Source organism: Ciconia boyciana, chromosome 17, assembly GCF_034638445.1.
Source record: "Ciconia boyciana chromosome 17, ASM3463844v1, whole genome shotgun sequence".
Lineage (NCBI taxonomy): Eukaryota > Metazoa > Chordata > Aves > Ciconiiformes > Ciconiidae > Ciconia > Ciconia boyciana.
Window position 1 is genome coordinate 8,844,892 of NC_132950.1, and position 17,838 is coordinate 8,862,729.

Here is a 17,838-nt window from a genome sequence, read left to right on the forward strand (position 1 = left end):
GGTTAATAAAGTCTTCCTAGATCAATGTTAATGCTTTCCTTCAGACCCAAAAGGGTTTTGCTAACATGCCATTGCAAGCAGGCTTGCTCATGTCACTCATTCAGGTGTATCTTTTGTAAAAAGGTGTTGGAAGAAATATTTAATACAGTGCCATTAAAACCTGAATGCAGATGTGACTTTCTCCCCCAGGGAGATCTCTAGTGAGCAAACCGAGGGATCCGGTTTGCTCTGCTTGAATGTTGCGTCCCTTTCCTGCCCTCGTTTGCCTGGTCCCCAGATCATTCCCATCTCGGGAAAAGGGATTGCCTGTATTCAGAAATCAGGGACGGTGATCCATAGAGTTGTGGCCTCTTTCTCTGGGAAAGCATCTGAGTCCAGTTTCCATGTGAGATACCGGTGGAAGCAGCAGCATGTTGTGTGGGGTTTCTCTGGCTCTCGTGCTCGAACCCGCACTGGTGCTGGGTGGGATTTTCGGTCCCCTCCTGCCTTTCTCCCATTGCTGGGTTTTATTCTCCAGACCCGATGGAGTTGTAAACACCCGGAGCCTGAGGCGCTTTGCAGAGCAGAGCTTAGGGGAAGGTGGTGATTCATTTCCTTCCCCTCTGGCTCTCGGCTATGGTTTGGCTTTTGTTTAAGAGTTTGATAATTCACTGCTGGGCTGTTTAGGTTGAAATGTTTGGAGAAATGTAAGTAAACGTGGTGATCGCAGCAGTTCCTCCATGCATGGCGGGGAGACCAGCTCCTCTGGCCGCAGCCAGCCCACACCTGCAGTCTGGGCCGTGCCAGCAGCTGTCATCGTCTCGTTCCTCCCCATCCCGGCAAGCTTCTGTACATGGGTTAAGCTTCAAATTTTCCTGTGCCAGAAGCATATGCTGAGAAATGTCAACCCAGGACCGTGTGACACCCAGAGCACTCAGTCACCGGTGTTGTGCAGAGCTGAGCTCGCTGCAAAATGTAGTGACCAGCAGACAGCAACACTTAGACCGGGATGCCCAAAAGGTGGCCGTTGCAGCCTGCATGGCTTCTGTCCGTAGCCGGTGGGGACCGCTGCAAGGCTGGCAGTGCGGGATAGGTGAGCTGGGCTACGCAGCCCCCAGGCTGATGTCAAACCAGTTATTCAGCTCCTGGGAACAAACCCGGGAAGCCCCAGTTACAGAAGAATTGTGTTTCTGTGTGTCAGCCTTGTTTTCAGCGTGGCTGTCTCTTGGCAGGGGTTGCTGGTTTGTTTAATGAACATTAAAATGGGAGGGGAGGAAGCAGCCAGGGAAGTATTACAAATTGCTTCAGAGCAGTGGCATTAAAAGTATTTGTGCTTACCATGTCTTCTAAACAAAGACCTCAAAGTATGGTAAATATTATCCCCATTTTACTTGCAAAGAGGCAAATACAGCAGGAGGATGAGGCTTTATGTGCGCTCATGGGCAAGCCCACAACAGGCATGAGACAAACGCTGGTGTCACCTGCGGTACCGAGGGGATGGTGTTTGACAGATCGTGTCTCTGCGGGTGCTGGAGGTGCAGCTCTGACTTTATCACAGCTCTGGGGAGATGCCTTCACATGCCTTCATATGCGTTGCTGAAGCACCAGCTCTGTTTCCGTGCTTAGCTCTGACCTCTGGTCTGAAAGATGCTAACACCTCAAAATCTTCCTCTTCACGCTGCCAAGTTTACCTTTCTCCTCTCCCCTCCCCATCTCTTATAGCTGAAGCTGTGGAACAAGTACAGAGTCTCCAACATTCCTTCCCTGATATTTATCGATGCCTCTACTGGGAAGGTGGTTTGCAGGAACGGCCTCCTGGTAATCCGAGATGACCCAGAAGGTGAGACCTGGAGTCCCGTGTGCCATAGAAACACAGGCACACAGCTGCCTTTTCATTTCAGTTCATTTTTAATTGCCTTAGAGGGGTGGGGGGAAAAAAAGGGAAACAACTATTGTCATACTTAACTAATCAAGGCACTGTATTATTTTCAGCATAAAATTTTCTGCATCGTTCCTGCCAGATCTTGTGTTTTGGTTTTGCTTGTTGAGAATAACAAAGATTTCCCCTCCAGGACTTTTGTCTGAAGTGCTAATGAGGAAAAAGTTAGACTAACTGAAACATTAAGTTTGGATTTTGCTCTGATGGAGGCACATGGACAGACAGACCGAGGGCCCAGACTTGCCATACCTTGGGAGCAGAATCCTTCCCAAATACTGAGTGGGACTTTATCACTGACATCACACTCTGTTAGGATAAATTAATTCCCTGTTATTTACAAATGCAGCAGAAAAATGCTACCGTTCTCCGTTTCTGAGGTTTATTGTACTGGGGGTTGATGTTAAATCCATCTTCTTCCAATTTGCAAAAAACAAAGTGAGCAAAGCATGTGCCCTTACTCATAGACTCTGCAGACCCGTCATTCAACTGTTGGCTGTCCGTGCACACGTATTACCGACCCATCTTCATGCAGTAGATACTGAGCGCAGTAAAGACTGAGTCTTTAATTCAGGTGGCAGGAACTGTGCAGCAAGTACACGTTGTGGCCTGAGCCATCTGTGATGTTTCCTCCTCTCTGGCTGAATGCATAGATTGACTGCTCCGGGAGCTGGCAGCAGATGATTTAGAGCATGTGTTTGTGTGTACGCACACATGCTTGCTTTAGGATGCAGAGGGTTAGTCTAAGTTTAGTTTATGTATAGGTTTTTTTATAATATATATAAACAATCTTTTACATATATATAAAAAAGGTTTTATTAATAAATAAATATATGTGTATATATATAAAAATACATGGTTAGTATCAGTATAAGGCAAATATACTGCATTCCTGAGCACATACCACCTTGCCCTCTGTTGTTAAAACAAATGCTGTTGATAAGGAAAAGATGCCTCACCAGGCACAAAACCCGAACAGGCTTTGTCAAGCCGTAGGCGCTGCGACTCGAGCGAGGGTGCAGCCTCCCTGTGAGAAAGAGGTGGCCCTGGCTCCGGTGCAGAGCTTGGCTTCCCCAGCTCCCCCACATCTTTGCAGAAGGTGGGATGATTTTTTTGGTGGAACTTTTTGAAACTGTAAATGCTGCATGTGCATCTTGCTGTTTTGTGTCTTCTTTCCACCCTCATCCCGCCACCTCTCCAGGTCTGGAGTTCCCTTGGGGGCCAAAACCCTTCAGTGAAGTTGTTGCTGGGCCTCTGCTAAGGAACAATGGCCAGACGCTAGACAGCAACGCCCTGGAGGGCTCGCATGTTGGGGTCTATTTCTCCGCGCACTGGGTGAGTAGTAGGCGCTTTGCAGAGCAATTAGAATGAGCTCAGGGAGGGTGCTCTGGGGATCCCCCTGCAGCTCTTGCTGCAGCAAGAGCTCTGTGGGAGAGTAAAGACCTCTGGCTGGTTGGTGTTGAAGCAGTTAAGATGCTCTGGTCATTCTGGAAGAAGCCGCAGCATTGCAATGGCCTGTCATCCTCAGCTGGCCCTTCAGAAGGGGAAGAGTGGTCAGATTTTAAAAATGGAAGAGGTTGTGTTGGCAACTTATGGGCCATAAGCCCCAGCCACGTTCAGGGCTGCTGCCCAGCACTCCAGCAAAGATGAGGTCACATCTGTCTTTTCGTGGTCACTAGGTCACCTGGACATGCTGGTGTGGGTCTGGCCCTGTGGAGGAGACGATATCCTTATGCTTGTGTTGTGTTTTGCAGTGCCCGCCATGCCGAAGCCTCACAAGGGTCCTGGTGGAGTCCTACCGGAAAATCAAGGAGGCGGGCCAGAAGTTTGAGATACTCTTTGTTAGTGCAGACAGGTAAGGAAGTGCTAACACTCTGTGCAGGCAGAGCTGGCTGCCCCCAGGCTGGGAAGCTATGAGCATTGCTGGTTTGATTTGAGGAGGAAATTTGATTTGGGGTAGAGCAGGTTGCCTCTGGTATCAGAAAGGCTGCTTGCGTCCTTTGCTCTCTGCCCAGTGGCGAAGTGCAAAGGGGAGTTAGCAAATGCAACGATGGGCTGAGAGCAGGCTCTGTCCGTGGAGCAGCTCTGTATTTCGCTTTGTGGCTCATGGGTCTGAGGGATGCTTGAGCTACTGCTGTCACCATGGATTGACATTCAGATGCCCCGGAGAGTTTGAAATATTTTATTGGGGAAAAAATGCACTGCGAACCCCTTCTTGAGGGACTGGGGGCTTTAAATTTGGTCTAGTTCTCCCCGGGTTGTGTCTGCCAGTAGCCCTACCAGTGGGCTTTGGTAGAAGAGATAAAGGGCTTTGCAGGCCAGGTTTTTAATGAGAAGACAAAAGAGCCTGGCAGGTGGAGGGGCTGTATGCTGGATCCCATGCCCTGTTCTCCTTGCACAGGTCAGAGGACTCCTTCAAGCAGTATTTCAGCGAGATGCCCTGGGTAGCTGTGCCGTACGCTGACGAGGCCAGACGGTCGCGTCTGAATCGACTCTATGGCATACAAGGTAGGAAAGGCCGCACTGATGCACAGCTCTCCTTTCTGCTTCTTTTGTTGAGTATTTGTAAGGTCTCCTCTTGTTTAACTAAAACAAGAAAACAGCAAAGCAAAGCACAGTGCCCCAGGCAGAGCCGCTTCATGTTTCTGCTCTCCACAAACTCACATTCCTACCACCTGCCAGGCAGGCTGTTAGTTGAAACAGGACTTCCATAAACAACCTAATTCTTCCTGGAAACTTGGAAGCTGTTTTTGGCTTGGATGTTTTTTGCCTAATTACTGATTTATTTATTTTGCTTTTTCTTGAATGTTTAAATTTCATTTTCTTGCTGTTTTATGTAACGCAAAGGCAGGCCATCGTTCTCTGCAGAGGCTGAGGAAGATGGCATCTGGTTTATGTTAGTGACATGAATTACAGAAGAGCGTGTGTTTGATGTAAACCATGGCTTCGCCTTTACTGTACGTGCCAGTGCCAGAATTCCAGCAGCCCCGGCTGCTCAGAGGGGCAGGGGAGAGGCTCTGTCTGTCTGGGTGGCTTCAAAGCATCCCGAAGACAATAAAAGCTTGCAGCAGCCCTCCTGGGGACTGGCACCTTGTTCCTGCAGGGGACAAACTGCAGCATAGAGACATGCAAAGTGACTAGCTTGCAAGGAGGTCTTATGTACGTACGTATAGTTTCTCCCTGTGGTTAAAGGGTCTTGCTGCAATGTTCCTGTTTCTTACCTATTTCCATGTGGCATCGGTGAGGTGGGCACAGGCTGGCAGAGGGTTAATGCAATCTGCAGGGGAGGAGGAGTGTTGCCAAAGGTGGCTGAGGGCCTGGGGAGATTGGCAGGAGAAATAATCCCTCCTTGGGGTCCTCTCCGAACACATCTTCTGGGGTGAGCTCAGGTGCCATCGCTCAGCTCTGTTCCCTGACCTTAAACCAAGAATAACTATTCGCCTGCTTTAAATAGCCATCAGTTTGCTGCTTAATTATCTTCCCATGAGGCAAGAGCTTTCCAAATTCATCTGTCTTTTCCCCAGCCCGCTCACAGACCTCTCTGGTTTCGGCTGAGCACTGCAGGATTGCTGCCAGTTTCACTGGGACTTTCTGTAAATAAGGTGTCCAGACGTGGATACTTCAGCACCAGGCATGCTGTAGCCAGGGAAACGGTGACAACAGCTTTCCCTCTAACTCCAGCCACTGCCTCCTTAAATGTCTCTCTTCATTGTGTGCTGACCTGAAAATGTAAATATTTGCTGTTTCCCTGCACCCTGACCCCCTTCCTCTGCCAGGGAAGCTCCCATATTACCCCTGCATTTCAGCTGCTCTCCCAGGGATGCTGACCCTGGGATTTGGGCATGTTTGAGTGCAAACCCAAACTGCTTATCTGTCATGGTTTTCCTGTGAAGTGGGAACCTCTCCACAAGGATGAACAGCGATCCTACAAAGTGGCATTGAAATATGGAGGCAGGCTAATTTGCAGCCTGCATGGGAAGCATCATTGCCGTCCCACCTCCCTTTCCACCTGGGTGCTGCACAGGCTTTGCAAGGCTGGGCTGGGCTCATGTTTCCCCACCACGGTCCGGGGTGGATGCCAGGGCACTGGAAGATGAGGGAGAGGGCTGAAGGTGAACCCTTGCGCTGCTCCCCAGGGGCTGTGAGTTGTTGTTGACCCCTGCGCAGGCAGCAACTTGGAATCCTCCCCGATGACTTCGGGGCTGCTTCGCGTGAGCGCAGCAGGCGCCTGCGTGTTTGCAGTCAGGCTTTCGCAGCAGGCTGCTGCACCGGCTGTAGAGAAAGCTTTCTGCAAACAGAGCTAGATGTCGTGGGCTCAGTTCATTGCCACCGGTGGTTATCCCACCTCAATGAAAAATTGGATCCATGTAATCTGATCTGCCTTTCCCCAAAGGCCTGCTGCCAAGCGTCTTTGAAGCCCTCTGTAACTGCATCTCTGGATGCTCCCTTCGGAACTGCACCTATGCACCAGCAAGAGCGTGTAGCCCGTTCAGTGTCCGGGTTACCATCCTGGTGGTGCCTTGGGTTGTGAGTGCAGCGTGCGTGCAGGGTGTTTTTTCTGCTGGTTTTTGTAAGGCCAGGAGCTGAAACAACAGAAGAAGCTTGTCTTCCCCAACTGCTTTAAGTTCCTGAGTGGTGGAAAGTAGCAAGAGAGTCAAATCTCTTGTTGTTTTAGTCCTGTGTTGGCCCCTACAGCATTCAAAAACTCAGTGTAAGATGTAAGTTGAGTTATTGGCCTTTATTTGGGTTTACTTGAATGCCTCTATTCATAACCCATGTGCAGTCAGTGGGCTGTACCGTACCCACCTATATTAAATTGCTTCTGGGTGCAGCACTATCTTGAGAGAGAGTCATGTCTTGTGTTATGGCTGCTTAGAAATAATTCTCCGTTTTGCATGCTGCTCCCAGTCTGCATGGTCCTGCCTTAGGTGAAATCCCCTGACGTTAGCTCTCCTTCCAATGGGATGGGGGGCAGAAATAAATGTTATGCTCAGGTGGGAATTGCCCCTTTTTGTTGAGTATCTTATGAAAGCTTTTGGGCTCCTGAATATTCCCTGTGGACTACGTGGTGGCAGTTTGGGATTTGCAGTCCCTTGGGGGAACTTCCAAAAACTTGTTTCCATGCTTTAGCCCAGACACCCACAAGTCACTCTTGCAGCCCGGCTGGTGGCAGCAGCCTGGAAGTCACTGTTACAGGAGATTTCTCATACCGGGTTTCTGGAGCTTTCTTCTGAAAAGGTGAAAAAACAGCAACAAAACGCACCACCCGTCCTGTGGTTGGTGTATTCTGAGCGTTTGCTTGGCGTCAATTTTGATTCCTCACCCAACAGACTTAATGCAGATTTGATTTCCATGTCAGATATGGGTTTTAATATATAAGTAAGTAAATGTATTGCCAGGTTCGGTAACAAATCATTTGGCCCCTGTGTTTTCATAAAATGCTAGCCCCATGGGAACTGAATCCATTTTCTAATGCATAAAATCAAACTGAGCCCGTCTATGCTAATTCTCATCCAAGCTTATACAATATTCATTGCAGAGTGTCTGATCTGTGATTCTTCTTGATAAGTAAATTCTGGTGTTATGACTCATGGCAATTACCAAAGCCCCCAAAAGGCACTAAAATAACAAATAGTGCCTGGGATGAGCAGGGAGGGGGGGACCGGGGGAAGGAATTATTGGGGTTAGCAGGTGTGAATAAGGTTAAGGGTGGTTCCTCTGGTCCTGCTGGTCTGCGTCCCGTGCAAAGAGGACGTTTGCCAGGGGAGCAGTAACAAGGTTCGCCTGGGAAGACAAGGCTGATTCTACGGGATGCCACCGTCAGCCCAGTAAGACCATGCCCTAACCCTCGGGACCCGGCCAGGGGCGCGCAGGAAGGAGCTGAGGAGACGAGGCAAGGCAGTGGTGCTCGGACCGAGGGGCAGCCATGGGAGCGGGGCAGATGGGTCGCAGCAGCCTCAGACTTCACCAGGCAGGCCCGAAAAGGAAACCAGAGCTTCGTGGCTGGTGAGAAACCTCTGATGCCAGGTAAAAGGTGCAGGGATTGACCCAGCGCATGTCACGCACCTGCTAACAGACTGAAAACCCAGCCCTAAGTTTTCCGATGCGTTACTTATATTTCCTAAACATGCTAAACCCAGGATGAATTATCTTAAAGACTCTTTGTTTTCTGACTGAGTTTTGTATTTGCAGTTGGAGGTTTTAGTGGCTGGGTGCTTTGGGGTGTGTGTGTCCGCATACGCAAATCAGATAAAGTCTGAATGCTTTGAATAGTGAAGGAAAGCCCTGATGGCTGTGGGATCACACTCACAATGATCTGTGTCTAAATTGGGCCCTTAATTTTCCCAGATCAGCAAAGCTCATTTGAAATCTCTGCCTTGGTATGCTGCATTGTTCAGGCTGACTGGCAGTGGGGGTACTGACCTGACCCCATGTTTCTAGCCTGTCCTTCACGTATGATGCAGGTCTGGGGAGGACAAAAAAGCAGGCATTTGGGACAGGGTTGGGAATCATAAATGGATAAGGATCCGAATCATGTGGGATGCTGATCACCATGTGCTTCTCCTGGCGTCAGTAGTAGTTTGTGCCTTGCAGGGTAGGGCCAGAGTGAGATTTCCCAATTCCTTCCAGTCTGTTTAACCCGTCCCTGCCCTAGAGATATTTTGAATACCAGCAGGTAATGAATAAGCCTTTTTGTGATACAGAATGGTTTTCTTGGCATACCTTTAGGATTTGCAAGCCCAGCCATAGGGCTTGTTCCTGCGCTGCTGCTTTTCTGCACCAGCCCGGCGCGTGCAGCCCCGGCGCACCGGCAGGAATGTGAGCAGCGCTGCTGGGCTGGAATGAGGGGAATGCGGCCGCTCGCCCAGACCTGCAGGCAGGCGTGGGACAGACAGACAGCCGTGTATTTCCTAGAGAAATGCCTAGAATTCAGAGAGCTTGTGAGTAACCCATTGTTGTACAAGCGTGAGAGCGCAGTGCCAGGAGTCTGGCGGGGCAAGCACGCTGGGTCCCCACCCCCACTCAGAGAATGGCTCTGCGAGGTATTTCTAACAAATGAGCTTTAAAATGAACCTTTGCATGAGGGCAGGAGGATTTGAATTGCCTTAATTTGCCAGTTGTTATTCAGATGATGTTGCTGGGTGAAAGAGGAGATGCTGGATAGCAAATGGATTGAAGCCCGGGTGGTGAGAAGCAGACAACAGCACCTGGCACTAACACTGGTCACTTGACCCATCTCCTGGGGCCTGATCCCAAAATCTCCCCTCTTCCTTCCTTGTGGGATGTTTCTTTGTCTCCTTGATGAGAGAGGGATGATGTGCTTTCAGATGAAGTCACCAACACAAGCCGCTTCTGTTGACTCTCCCATGACCGTTTTGTGGCCGGAGAGTCTTGTGGGTGCCTTATCAGATGGGATGATCACCAGCTGGTGTCCACCCTGCCTCACTGCCGACCCAGCCGGGCTTGAATAGGTGACTTTGGCTAAATCTCTGCTGCAAGCACGTTTGCCTCCCTTTTGCGAGGGTAGCAGCCAAGCAAGGTGGATGCCAGGTTCGTTTGCAAGCATTGCATGCGGTTTAGCCATGTGACAAAGTCTGCTGGCGTTAGTGTGTATGATCCCACTCCGTCTTCACTTGCAGAGGCGTCGTGCACTCTCTTTTGGGTATTCCTGGGGGCATCCATGGCCCTGAGCACTAAATTACCGTCGTTAGTGCTGGTCTAGGGGCCTTTCCTCCACCAGCAGTGTCGGGTGCCTGCCTTGCTGGGCTCAGGTGGTGCAAAACAGCATCCAGACCAGGTAGTAATGTTCACGACTTGTGGGATGCATCGCTGTGCTCTGGAAATGGCTGGGCAGTTAGCGCTGAGGAGGGGTGTGGGGATTCACGGAGGAGTTCACGGCTGCAAAATATATGGTGTTCCTTCTGGGAAGGAACACACCCTGCTTCCTGGCTGCCGTTGTCTGCGGTCCGCCCTGCAAAAAGGTTTGCATGTGTTCCTTTGAACCGGGGACTGGGCTCTTCCAGCAGCAGCCACGTCTCAGCACTGGGGCAATAGTGCCTGTGGGGCAGCGCTGCTCCTCCTCGCACGCAGGAGGCACATCTGTCTGGCACTTTGCAAGGAGAGTTCCTGTGTGGTGGGGTTTGCATTCAGGAGCATCAGCATCAGACAGCGGTGACCCCTGCCTGCACTCGGGCAGGGAAGGGCAGGCAATGCCAGAGCCTGTCTCCCAGCTTCCTGCTCTGGCTGCTGAATTACAGTGCTCTGCTAGGACGGAAACAGAATGCAGGGACCTCGATTCCCACACTGTGCATAAGCTGTGGAGAGGCAGCATGCTCGCTGGGCTCCTGCCAGAGCTGGAGGAGATAGGAAAAGGCCTTTTTCCCCAACGCCCTGTTGCTGGCCGGTTTGCGCTTTGGCTGATGCCCCCTGTTTTTCTTCCATCACAGGCATCCCGACTCTCATCGTCCTGGACTCCAAGGGAGACGTGATCACGCGGCAGGGGCGGGTGGAGGTGCTGAATGACATCGAATGCCGCGAGTTCCCCTGGCATCCCAAGCCTGTGCTGGAGCTGACGGACTCCAACGCCGTGCAGCTGAATGAGGGCCCCTGCCTCGTTCTCTTTGTAGGTATGGAGCATCGCTGCTTTGAAAGCAGAGCCTGTGCTTGGGAAGGGGGCTGGGCTACCTGCCAGCTCGGCTGGAGCTGGCCACGGGGCTGAGAACCTGCCTCCGGTGGTGACAGCATCCATGGGAAGGGGCATCAGCCCATTTCCACCATGAGGAGCAATGATACAGTGTCTGGAGAGGCTGTGGGGAGACAGAGGTCCCCGTGGAGTCCCCTTGAGGGATTCAAGGGGGCTAGCAGATCTGGAGCCTTGCCTGTGCCAGAGAAACGGGCTGCTGCAGCTCACCAGGGTTTGCCAGAGCCTGCCTGTGCCTGCGGGTCTCCCGCAGCTCCAGCCCAGCCACCCGAGGGATGCAATGGAGCAGCAATTTGCAGTGGAGAGGAACTGTTGTATCAAAGATGGTTCGGCAGCGGCTGTGGAGAGGAATGCTGATGAGGTGTTGGGGAGTACGAGAAATACACTGTCACAGCCAGCGGTGGTGGAGATGGGAAAGGCCTTTCTGGAGCAGGGACTTCAAGCACACGTGACATTCCGGAGGAGGCAGAGGAAGCATCTCTGGGAGAGATTGGAACTCTGTGCTGGAAAGCACAGCTCGGGGCTTGAATCCCTGAGCGGACCGGGGCTGTGAGAGTCAGAGGAGCCTCTTGCATGCTCTGCTGGTCCTTGGGTATTCCCCCCCGTGGGGCGCTGGCTGCAGGACAGGGCAGGCTTTTCCCTAAAGCTCTTGTCCCTCTTCCACTGCTAACCCACACGTGAAGCTCCACCGTGGTTGGAAACAGCCCTAGAGCTTATCCAAAGTACAGCTGGCTCGTTCCTCATCACTTTCCTGCCAGTGATGGACAGTTAAATCAGGCGAGGGCCGTGGCTGGGATGAGCTGTGCTGCAGGCTGAGCCCCGGCAGGGCGGGGGGGGCAGCAGAAGGGTGTGCACAGCATCCCGGGGAGAGAGCCAAGGGGTCCTGGGATCTCGGGAGGGAGCCTCGACCGCCCTTTTCAGAGTGCATCTGTCCCTTGAGTGCTCTCTGGAGCCACGGTGGGGGTTTGCTGAAGAGCTCCCCTTGTCCGGAGCCTGCTGGGGTTGTGCAGGGGGCCTGGCCCAGGGCAGGGCTCGTGTCCCGCTTCCTCACATGCCCTTTGTGAGTAGCACACCCTTCTCTGCAGCGCTGATAACATGGCTCTCACTCTTTCCCTTCTTCCCTTTCAGATTTCCTTTTGACCCTCATTATTTATTCAGCAGAGCCCAGCAGGGGATGTGAGCGCAGAGCCAAAAATACTTTCCTTGCGCGGGGAGGACCGGCTGGCCACGCCAAGCATGATTGATTGGGGCCGGCGCTGCAGGCCTCTGGAAAGAGTTATTTTTATCTTGCTCTGAGCAAAGTTTTTCTGTCACCTTGCTGCAAACAGCTCACTGGGAGAGTGCTATCCAGCCGGCGGCCGGGGCTCTCGCTCGGCGCTTGAGGGGATGCGCGGCCTCGGTGAAATCTGCCGGCAATGTGCTGGGGCGGAGATGAAGCTGGTGCTGCACCAAGGCAGGCACCAGGGACGGGGGCTCCTGGCTGGCCCGTGTCCTGCTGCGAGACCCCCCCGGCAGACTGGTGCCTGCACTGCGCGGGCACCAGCACCTCCAGGAGAAGTCAGGCTTAGCAAGAGCCAGTTGCGAATAAATCCCGACCGTTCTACATCCATCCCCAGAGAGGTTAGGGCTAGGTTAGCCAGAGTGTGCAGGGCTGCCTGGAGTGCTGCCAGCAGCGGTTGTTTGTAGAAAAATCAATCCCTGCAGATACCCCACAACTCTACGTATTTATCACTGTCATGTATGCAGGACAGACCCTGAAATCCAGCATGCATTGTCTCTGGCATCTCCTGCTTTGCTTGGAGAAGCCAGAGCAGAGGACAGGGATGTGTGGGGCAAGGGCAGAGCGCGCTTCAGGCACGGGCATTGCCTGTCCCCGCCAGAGGCTGGACTGGTCGTGTCGGGCAGTTACATCAGGGACTACGAGAGCTGCACGCAGCCGGGAGACCAGGGGGCCTCTCTTCTGCCTTCTTACTTTTTTTTTAATGCTAAAAGTTGTCCCCGAATTGAAATCATTTCATCTCGATGCTGCTCAAGGACGCAGTCTCTTCTCTTTTCAGCTCAGTATTTGAACTTCAGTGGTGGCTGGCGTTTGATTGATGTTGCCATCTCTTTCTACTCTACCTCTGTCAAATCAAAGCTGCCTTCACAGCGCTGCTGCCGCCGAGACTTGAGCAGAAAAGCTGCTGAGCAGCCGTTCCGAAGCGGAGGGATGGTGGGTGGCGGGCAGGGGTGGCAGGCAGCCTCAGATCAGCGCGTTCGTTTGGTCTTCAAAACATCCCGACGCTTCTCAAACTGCAAAGCGGCTTTTTTGCGCTTGTTTGTCCCTGAGCTTCAGCAGTGGCACCAGGGAGTGAGCGGTGAAGTATTTGGGGAGCAGGAGCTGCTCTTCTGTTACGTGTTTCCCTGTCTCACATGAAAAGCACATTTCAACTGCTCCCTAATTGCTACAGAGCCGTGCAGCTTTGAAGTTTGTGCTGTGTATCCAGGCTCTGGTTTCCTGCGTGGTGGTGCTGTGGGATAGAGCTGCTGGCACCTGGCCGGTTTGCATCTGTTTGATCCTAACCTCCTTTTTGCCTTGCCTCTTGTTTTGTCTCTCCAACTCTGTGCCCTGCAGATTCAGAGGATGACGGAGAGTCAGAGGCAGCGAAACAACTGATTCAGCCCATAGCTGAAAAAATCATCGCCAAGTACAAAGCCAAAGAGGAGGAGGCACCGTTGCTCTTCTTCGTGGCGGGTGAGGTAAGCGGGAGGAGAGTACAGGGCTGCATCCTGCTGTGTCTTCGTACGAGGACTGAGCTGGGTTGGGTACCACCGTTGCCACTCTTCAGGTGGGTAAACTGAGGCACGGAGCTACTGCAGCTAGTAAGGGTCTGCACAGCAAAGCCAGACCCAAGTCCTGGCTCAGTCCCCTGCACTCATTGCTGGATATTACTTCTGGCAAATTGCTGGATATTACTTCAGCTGCGTTTGCTCAGAGGTGGAAAAGCCTGACAGTAGGCGAAGGGGCTGTGGGGGACAGGCAGAGAGGGGCTGGGGGAGGTGGGAGGGAGCTGCCAGCTGCCCCCTCGAACCCTGAGGCTGCGCGGGCAGGAAAGCTGGCTGGGCAGGGGGAGAGGAGCCGGGGTTTGGGTTTCAGCCTGGCCCAGCCAGGGCTGCTCTCCTTGCTGAGTGCTGCTGCCTTTCTTCCCGCCCCGGGAGGAGGGCAGGGACCGGTGCTCCAGCCTCTTTCCTAAGGGGTGCCTGTGGGAGGCAGCCCCGATCCTGCAGACTGGGCCTATTTCTGTTCCGTGCTGGTGATGCCGAACAAAACCGTCCCTGGGAGTGGGCAGGGGCAGCGGGGCGGCACGGGGCTGTGCTCCCGCTGCTGGAGCATCCCAGCTCCGCTCTGCCCTGCCCTGGGGCCCAGCTGGGCATGTCGCTGCAGTGCTCACCTGTCCCCCTGTGAAACGAGGGGTGTGTACCGAGCTGGCCATGCTGTTGGTGGCTGGGATGGTATTTGGGGTGTGTGCAGGCTGCGGTGCTTGGAGTCGGGGATCTGCTGGAGAAAACGGGAAATGGGGTTTCTGGCCTCCCTTTCCCCCTGTGCAGGAACTTTGCCCTGATACAGGCTTGAAAACGAGGAAGGTTTTGTGTAAGGGTTGAAAAAGCTCCCAGGCCCCTCCAGGCCTGCAGTTCCCCTCCATAGGCGCTGCCTGGGCAGGTGGCAGCTGCTGCGCAGCCGTGCGCCTGCTCCATCCCTCCACGCTCATGTCGCAGCCGCAGTGTGCTGCAAGCGGGGCCCTCCGGAGCCGCCCTGCGCACAAAAGGGTCCCCACTGCCGCACCCCGGCCCCCCCTGGCAGGCAAGCCCCCACCGCTGCCTCCCGCAGCCCCGTCGGCCCCCTCTGGGCAGGCGCTCCTGCTCCCACCACCATAACGGGTCTCTAAGCATCCCAGCTCAGCCCCACACCCCTGAATAAGCCCCTTGTTGGAAAGGCTATTTTGGGAGGGTCCAGGACCTGCCCCCCTCCCCCAGAGCCTGTGAAGCATTTTCCTCCCGCTTGCCGGCTGTAGCTGAAACATTGCTTCTATTCATCCAGCTCTCAACGTCCCTGCGGCGGCCGGGCCGAAGAATGGGGAGCGTCCGGCACGTCCCATTCATCCGTCACCTCAATAGCCGGGAGCGCTGGCCCCAGGTCTCCGCCGGCCCCCATGCACAAAGCAGCTCGGCCACGGCCGGAGCAGGCGCCTCCCATTCCTCTCCCGGTGCCGTCTGGGCCAGTTTTGCATTGATTAAAAATTTTTCGGTCCCTTTGTGGCGGTGGGATAAAGGACGAGGCATCCCGACACCTGAGCTCCAAGCCGGCCTGGGAGGTGGGAAGGGTGGAGGGCGGCCGAGCACCCAGCCCCGAGGCAGCGGGCCCAGCCCCGCTCGCCCTTCCCTGCCACGTGGTCCGGCTGCACCAGAAACCCCTGCAATGGAAGGGGAGGCGCGACAGGAGTTACCCTGCCGGCCGCTGCCACACGCTGCAGAGCCACCAGCCGCTAACCAGATCGATTGATTTCTGTTACTGTCCTTGGAAAGGGGCTCAGTCTGTTTTGGATGCCACACATTGTGGGCTTGGCCGGGAGCGGGAGATGAATCGCCCCAGTGCTGGCTTTTGCATCACATAGCTTTGGCAGAGACAAATTCCTTTTGCCCAGAGCCGTCTTGTGCCTGGCCGAAGGGAAGGCAGCCCTCTCCCTCGGTGAGCAGCTTGCTGCTAGGAGGCCCTGTGGCTTTTGCACTAAGACCTGCTGGTGGGGTTTTGGTGTTGGGTCAAAGCACGGGCCTTTGTCCCATTCCCATTTTCTGGTTTGCTCCAGGTCCCCTTGGCATCTGCCCCGGTGAGCAGCAAGGCTGCGGCTGTGCTGGCAGAGGGCTGGCGAGTCCCCACATTGAGCGCCTGTCCCCAGCTCCTGAGCTGCAGATGCCGCAATCACTCCTGCCCCAGAGACTCCGGGGTGGCCTGGGGCAGTGGGTCAGTCTGGGGGTGCTGGGAGCTGTGCCCTGCATGGAAAGGGTTGGAGGAGTGCATGGTCCCATCCCAGCCTGGGATAAATCAGCCCAGTTTGGTTTTGACACAAACAATGGGCAGAGCAGGCAGCAAGGCGGGCGTTGCCTGCTGCGCTCGTGGTCCTGCAGTGCTGGTGCAGGGCCCAAACCCTTGGGAGATACTTGTGGGCTGGACCACAGTGTGGAAGCAGCAAACTGCTCCTGGTGTCCTGGCTCTGCTGATGACTCCTCTCTCGCTCTTGTTTTGGCCTTCAGGATGACATGACCGACTCCCTGCGGGATTACACCAACCTGCCCGAGGCTGCGCCCCTGCTCACCATCCTGGACATGTCGGCCCGGGCCAAGTACGTGATGGATGTGGAGGAGATCACGCCCGAGATCGTGGAAGCCTTTGTCAGCGACTTTCTAGCAGACAAGCTAAAACCCGAGCCCATCTAAGGGGGCTTCTGTGCCAACAGACGTTATTTAAAACTAGGTCTCTCTTCCGCCGCTCGTGGATTCTCCAGCGTGTCCTCACGCCCGACCCAATATCCAACCTTCTTGTGGTGCCTTGTTTTACGCAGTGAATCCTTCTCCTAAGCAAACTCCTTGAGATGCACTTTCAGCAGGGAGTCGTTGGCGTTTGGAGACTTCGCTTGTGCTTCATGGTGATATATTCTCTAATAACCAGGCCAGAACTGTTACTGTATTGTTATTTTATACACGGCACTAGCTAGCAGGTAAATCTTTTTGCATGGTGTTCTTCCCAACATATGCATCAGGCAGTGGATGGGGTTCTCGGGGCTCTTTTCCTTCTCCCCTTCTTTCCTTTCCTACCACCCCTGCTGACTAAGTGACTTTAAGGAAGCAATAAGGAAACTGTCCCCTTTGGCCCTGGCCCGTCCTCCTTTCCCACGCGAGTGCCCTGACGAGGCCGAGACAAAGTCTTAACTGCTGACAACTTCTGAAAGACCACGGCGCAGCCGAGCTCTTCCTCCTGGGGGTGAGACCCTTCCGGGTGGGTTTCCCACCTCCCACCCCAAGCACCGACAGCCTTAGGCGGCACTGGCTGTGCATGTCGGGGGGTCACCCGCCTGCGATGGGTGGATGTTCCCTCCCTCCCTCTCTGAGCCAGGAGGAGGACCACCACCGGGCTGCCCTCACCTCTCTCTTCTCTCCCTTGTGCTCTCCCCATCCCCTCTCACCCCTTCTCTCTGGTATGAATTGTCCTCTCCCTTCTATGTTAGTTGATTGAGCTGTTTTTTGTAGATGTGTCCCAAACCCAACATTAATGGTGCTGTTCTTTAAAAAAACAACCAAAAAACCCCAACAAAACAAAACAAAATCCCTCCCTAACCCAAGCAGCACAGCCGAGCCCCTGAAAAGTGACATTGTAAAAACTGTACATGGTGATTGGAACTTTGTAATAAAACCGTTATAATAACCTTGTCCTCGGAGGTGCCAATTGCCGCGTCCCACCGTCGGGGAGAGGGAGCCCACCTGGGACCCGTGCGGCAGTAGGAGCCCCCCAACCAGACCCTGTGGGGTAGGTGTCGGTGCTGGCAGCTCCCCGTGCTGCGGCAGCTGAGCCGGGATCGCGCGTCCCCCCCCCGTGGCCGTTCGCTGCACCTCACTCGGGGATGGTGACTCCCATGAGCTGTTTGGAGACACCCATGGCGGGGGAGCACAGCTTCGCTGCCCCACACTGCACCCACCCACCCCACGGGCTTTGCTCACAGCCCCCTCAGCCGAGGGTCCCCCCCCCGGCTCTTGCTGGATGCAGCAGCGGCTGCAATGGTTTCTGCCAGCATCCCCGGGAGGGTGGTGTCCCAGCGCCGTGCGCGGTGTGTGCTGAATAGCGGGTGTTGTGCAAGCCGCCGCTTTTCCCTTTCAGCTCGTTAGTCAGCGATGGCAGGATTATGGCCTCTCCCTTTTATCGCTGCTGCAGCAACTCACCCTGGCAGGAGCTGGGAAAAGCTGCCAGCTCGGCAAGGCAGGAACCGTATAAATCCACCCTGTGTTTTGCACATTTCAGAGGCTCTCGTGTTCGGCGGTGATTAACTGACGGGCGAGCTGTCCGAGGAGCAGTCGCGCTGCCCAGCTCGCCAGTCCCTCAGCCGGGGAGGGCAGGAGCACGACGGCAGCGTTGGGAGCTGCGGCTTGCTGTGCCTCCCTGGGCGTTGGGCTGTGAGCAACCCACCCTAAAGTA

General features: G+C 54.2%; 1 protein-coding gene across 3 annotated transcripts in view; it reads left to right on the forward strand.

Moving 5' to 3' along the window:
- The window catches only part of NXN (nucleoredoxin), a 53,863-nt gene extending 36,785 nt beyond the window's left edge, over positions 1–17,078 (forward strand). For all 3 annotated transcript variants that reach the window (XM_072881803.1, XM_072881805.1, XM_072881804.1), the window contains exons 2-8: positions 1,702–1,819; positions 3,117–3,250; positions 3,670–3,770; positions 4,317–4,423; positions 10,363–10,542; positions 13,231–13,355; positions 15,906–17,078. In XM_072881803.1, the coding sequence (XP_072737904.1) occupies positions 1,702–1,819; positions 3,117–3,250; positions 3,670–3,770; positions 4,317–4,423; positions 10,363–10,542; positions 13,231–13,355; positions 15,906–16,088 (948 nt within the window). In that variant the 3' untranslated portion in view covers positions 16,089–17,078. The remainder of the gene's footprint in view (positions 1–1,701; positions 1,820–3,116; positions 3,251–3,669; positions 3,771–4,316; positions 4,424–10,362; positions 10,543–13,230; positions 13,356–15,905) is intronic.
- Positions 17,079–17,838: the final 760 nt, after the last annotated feature.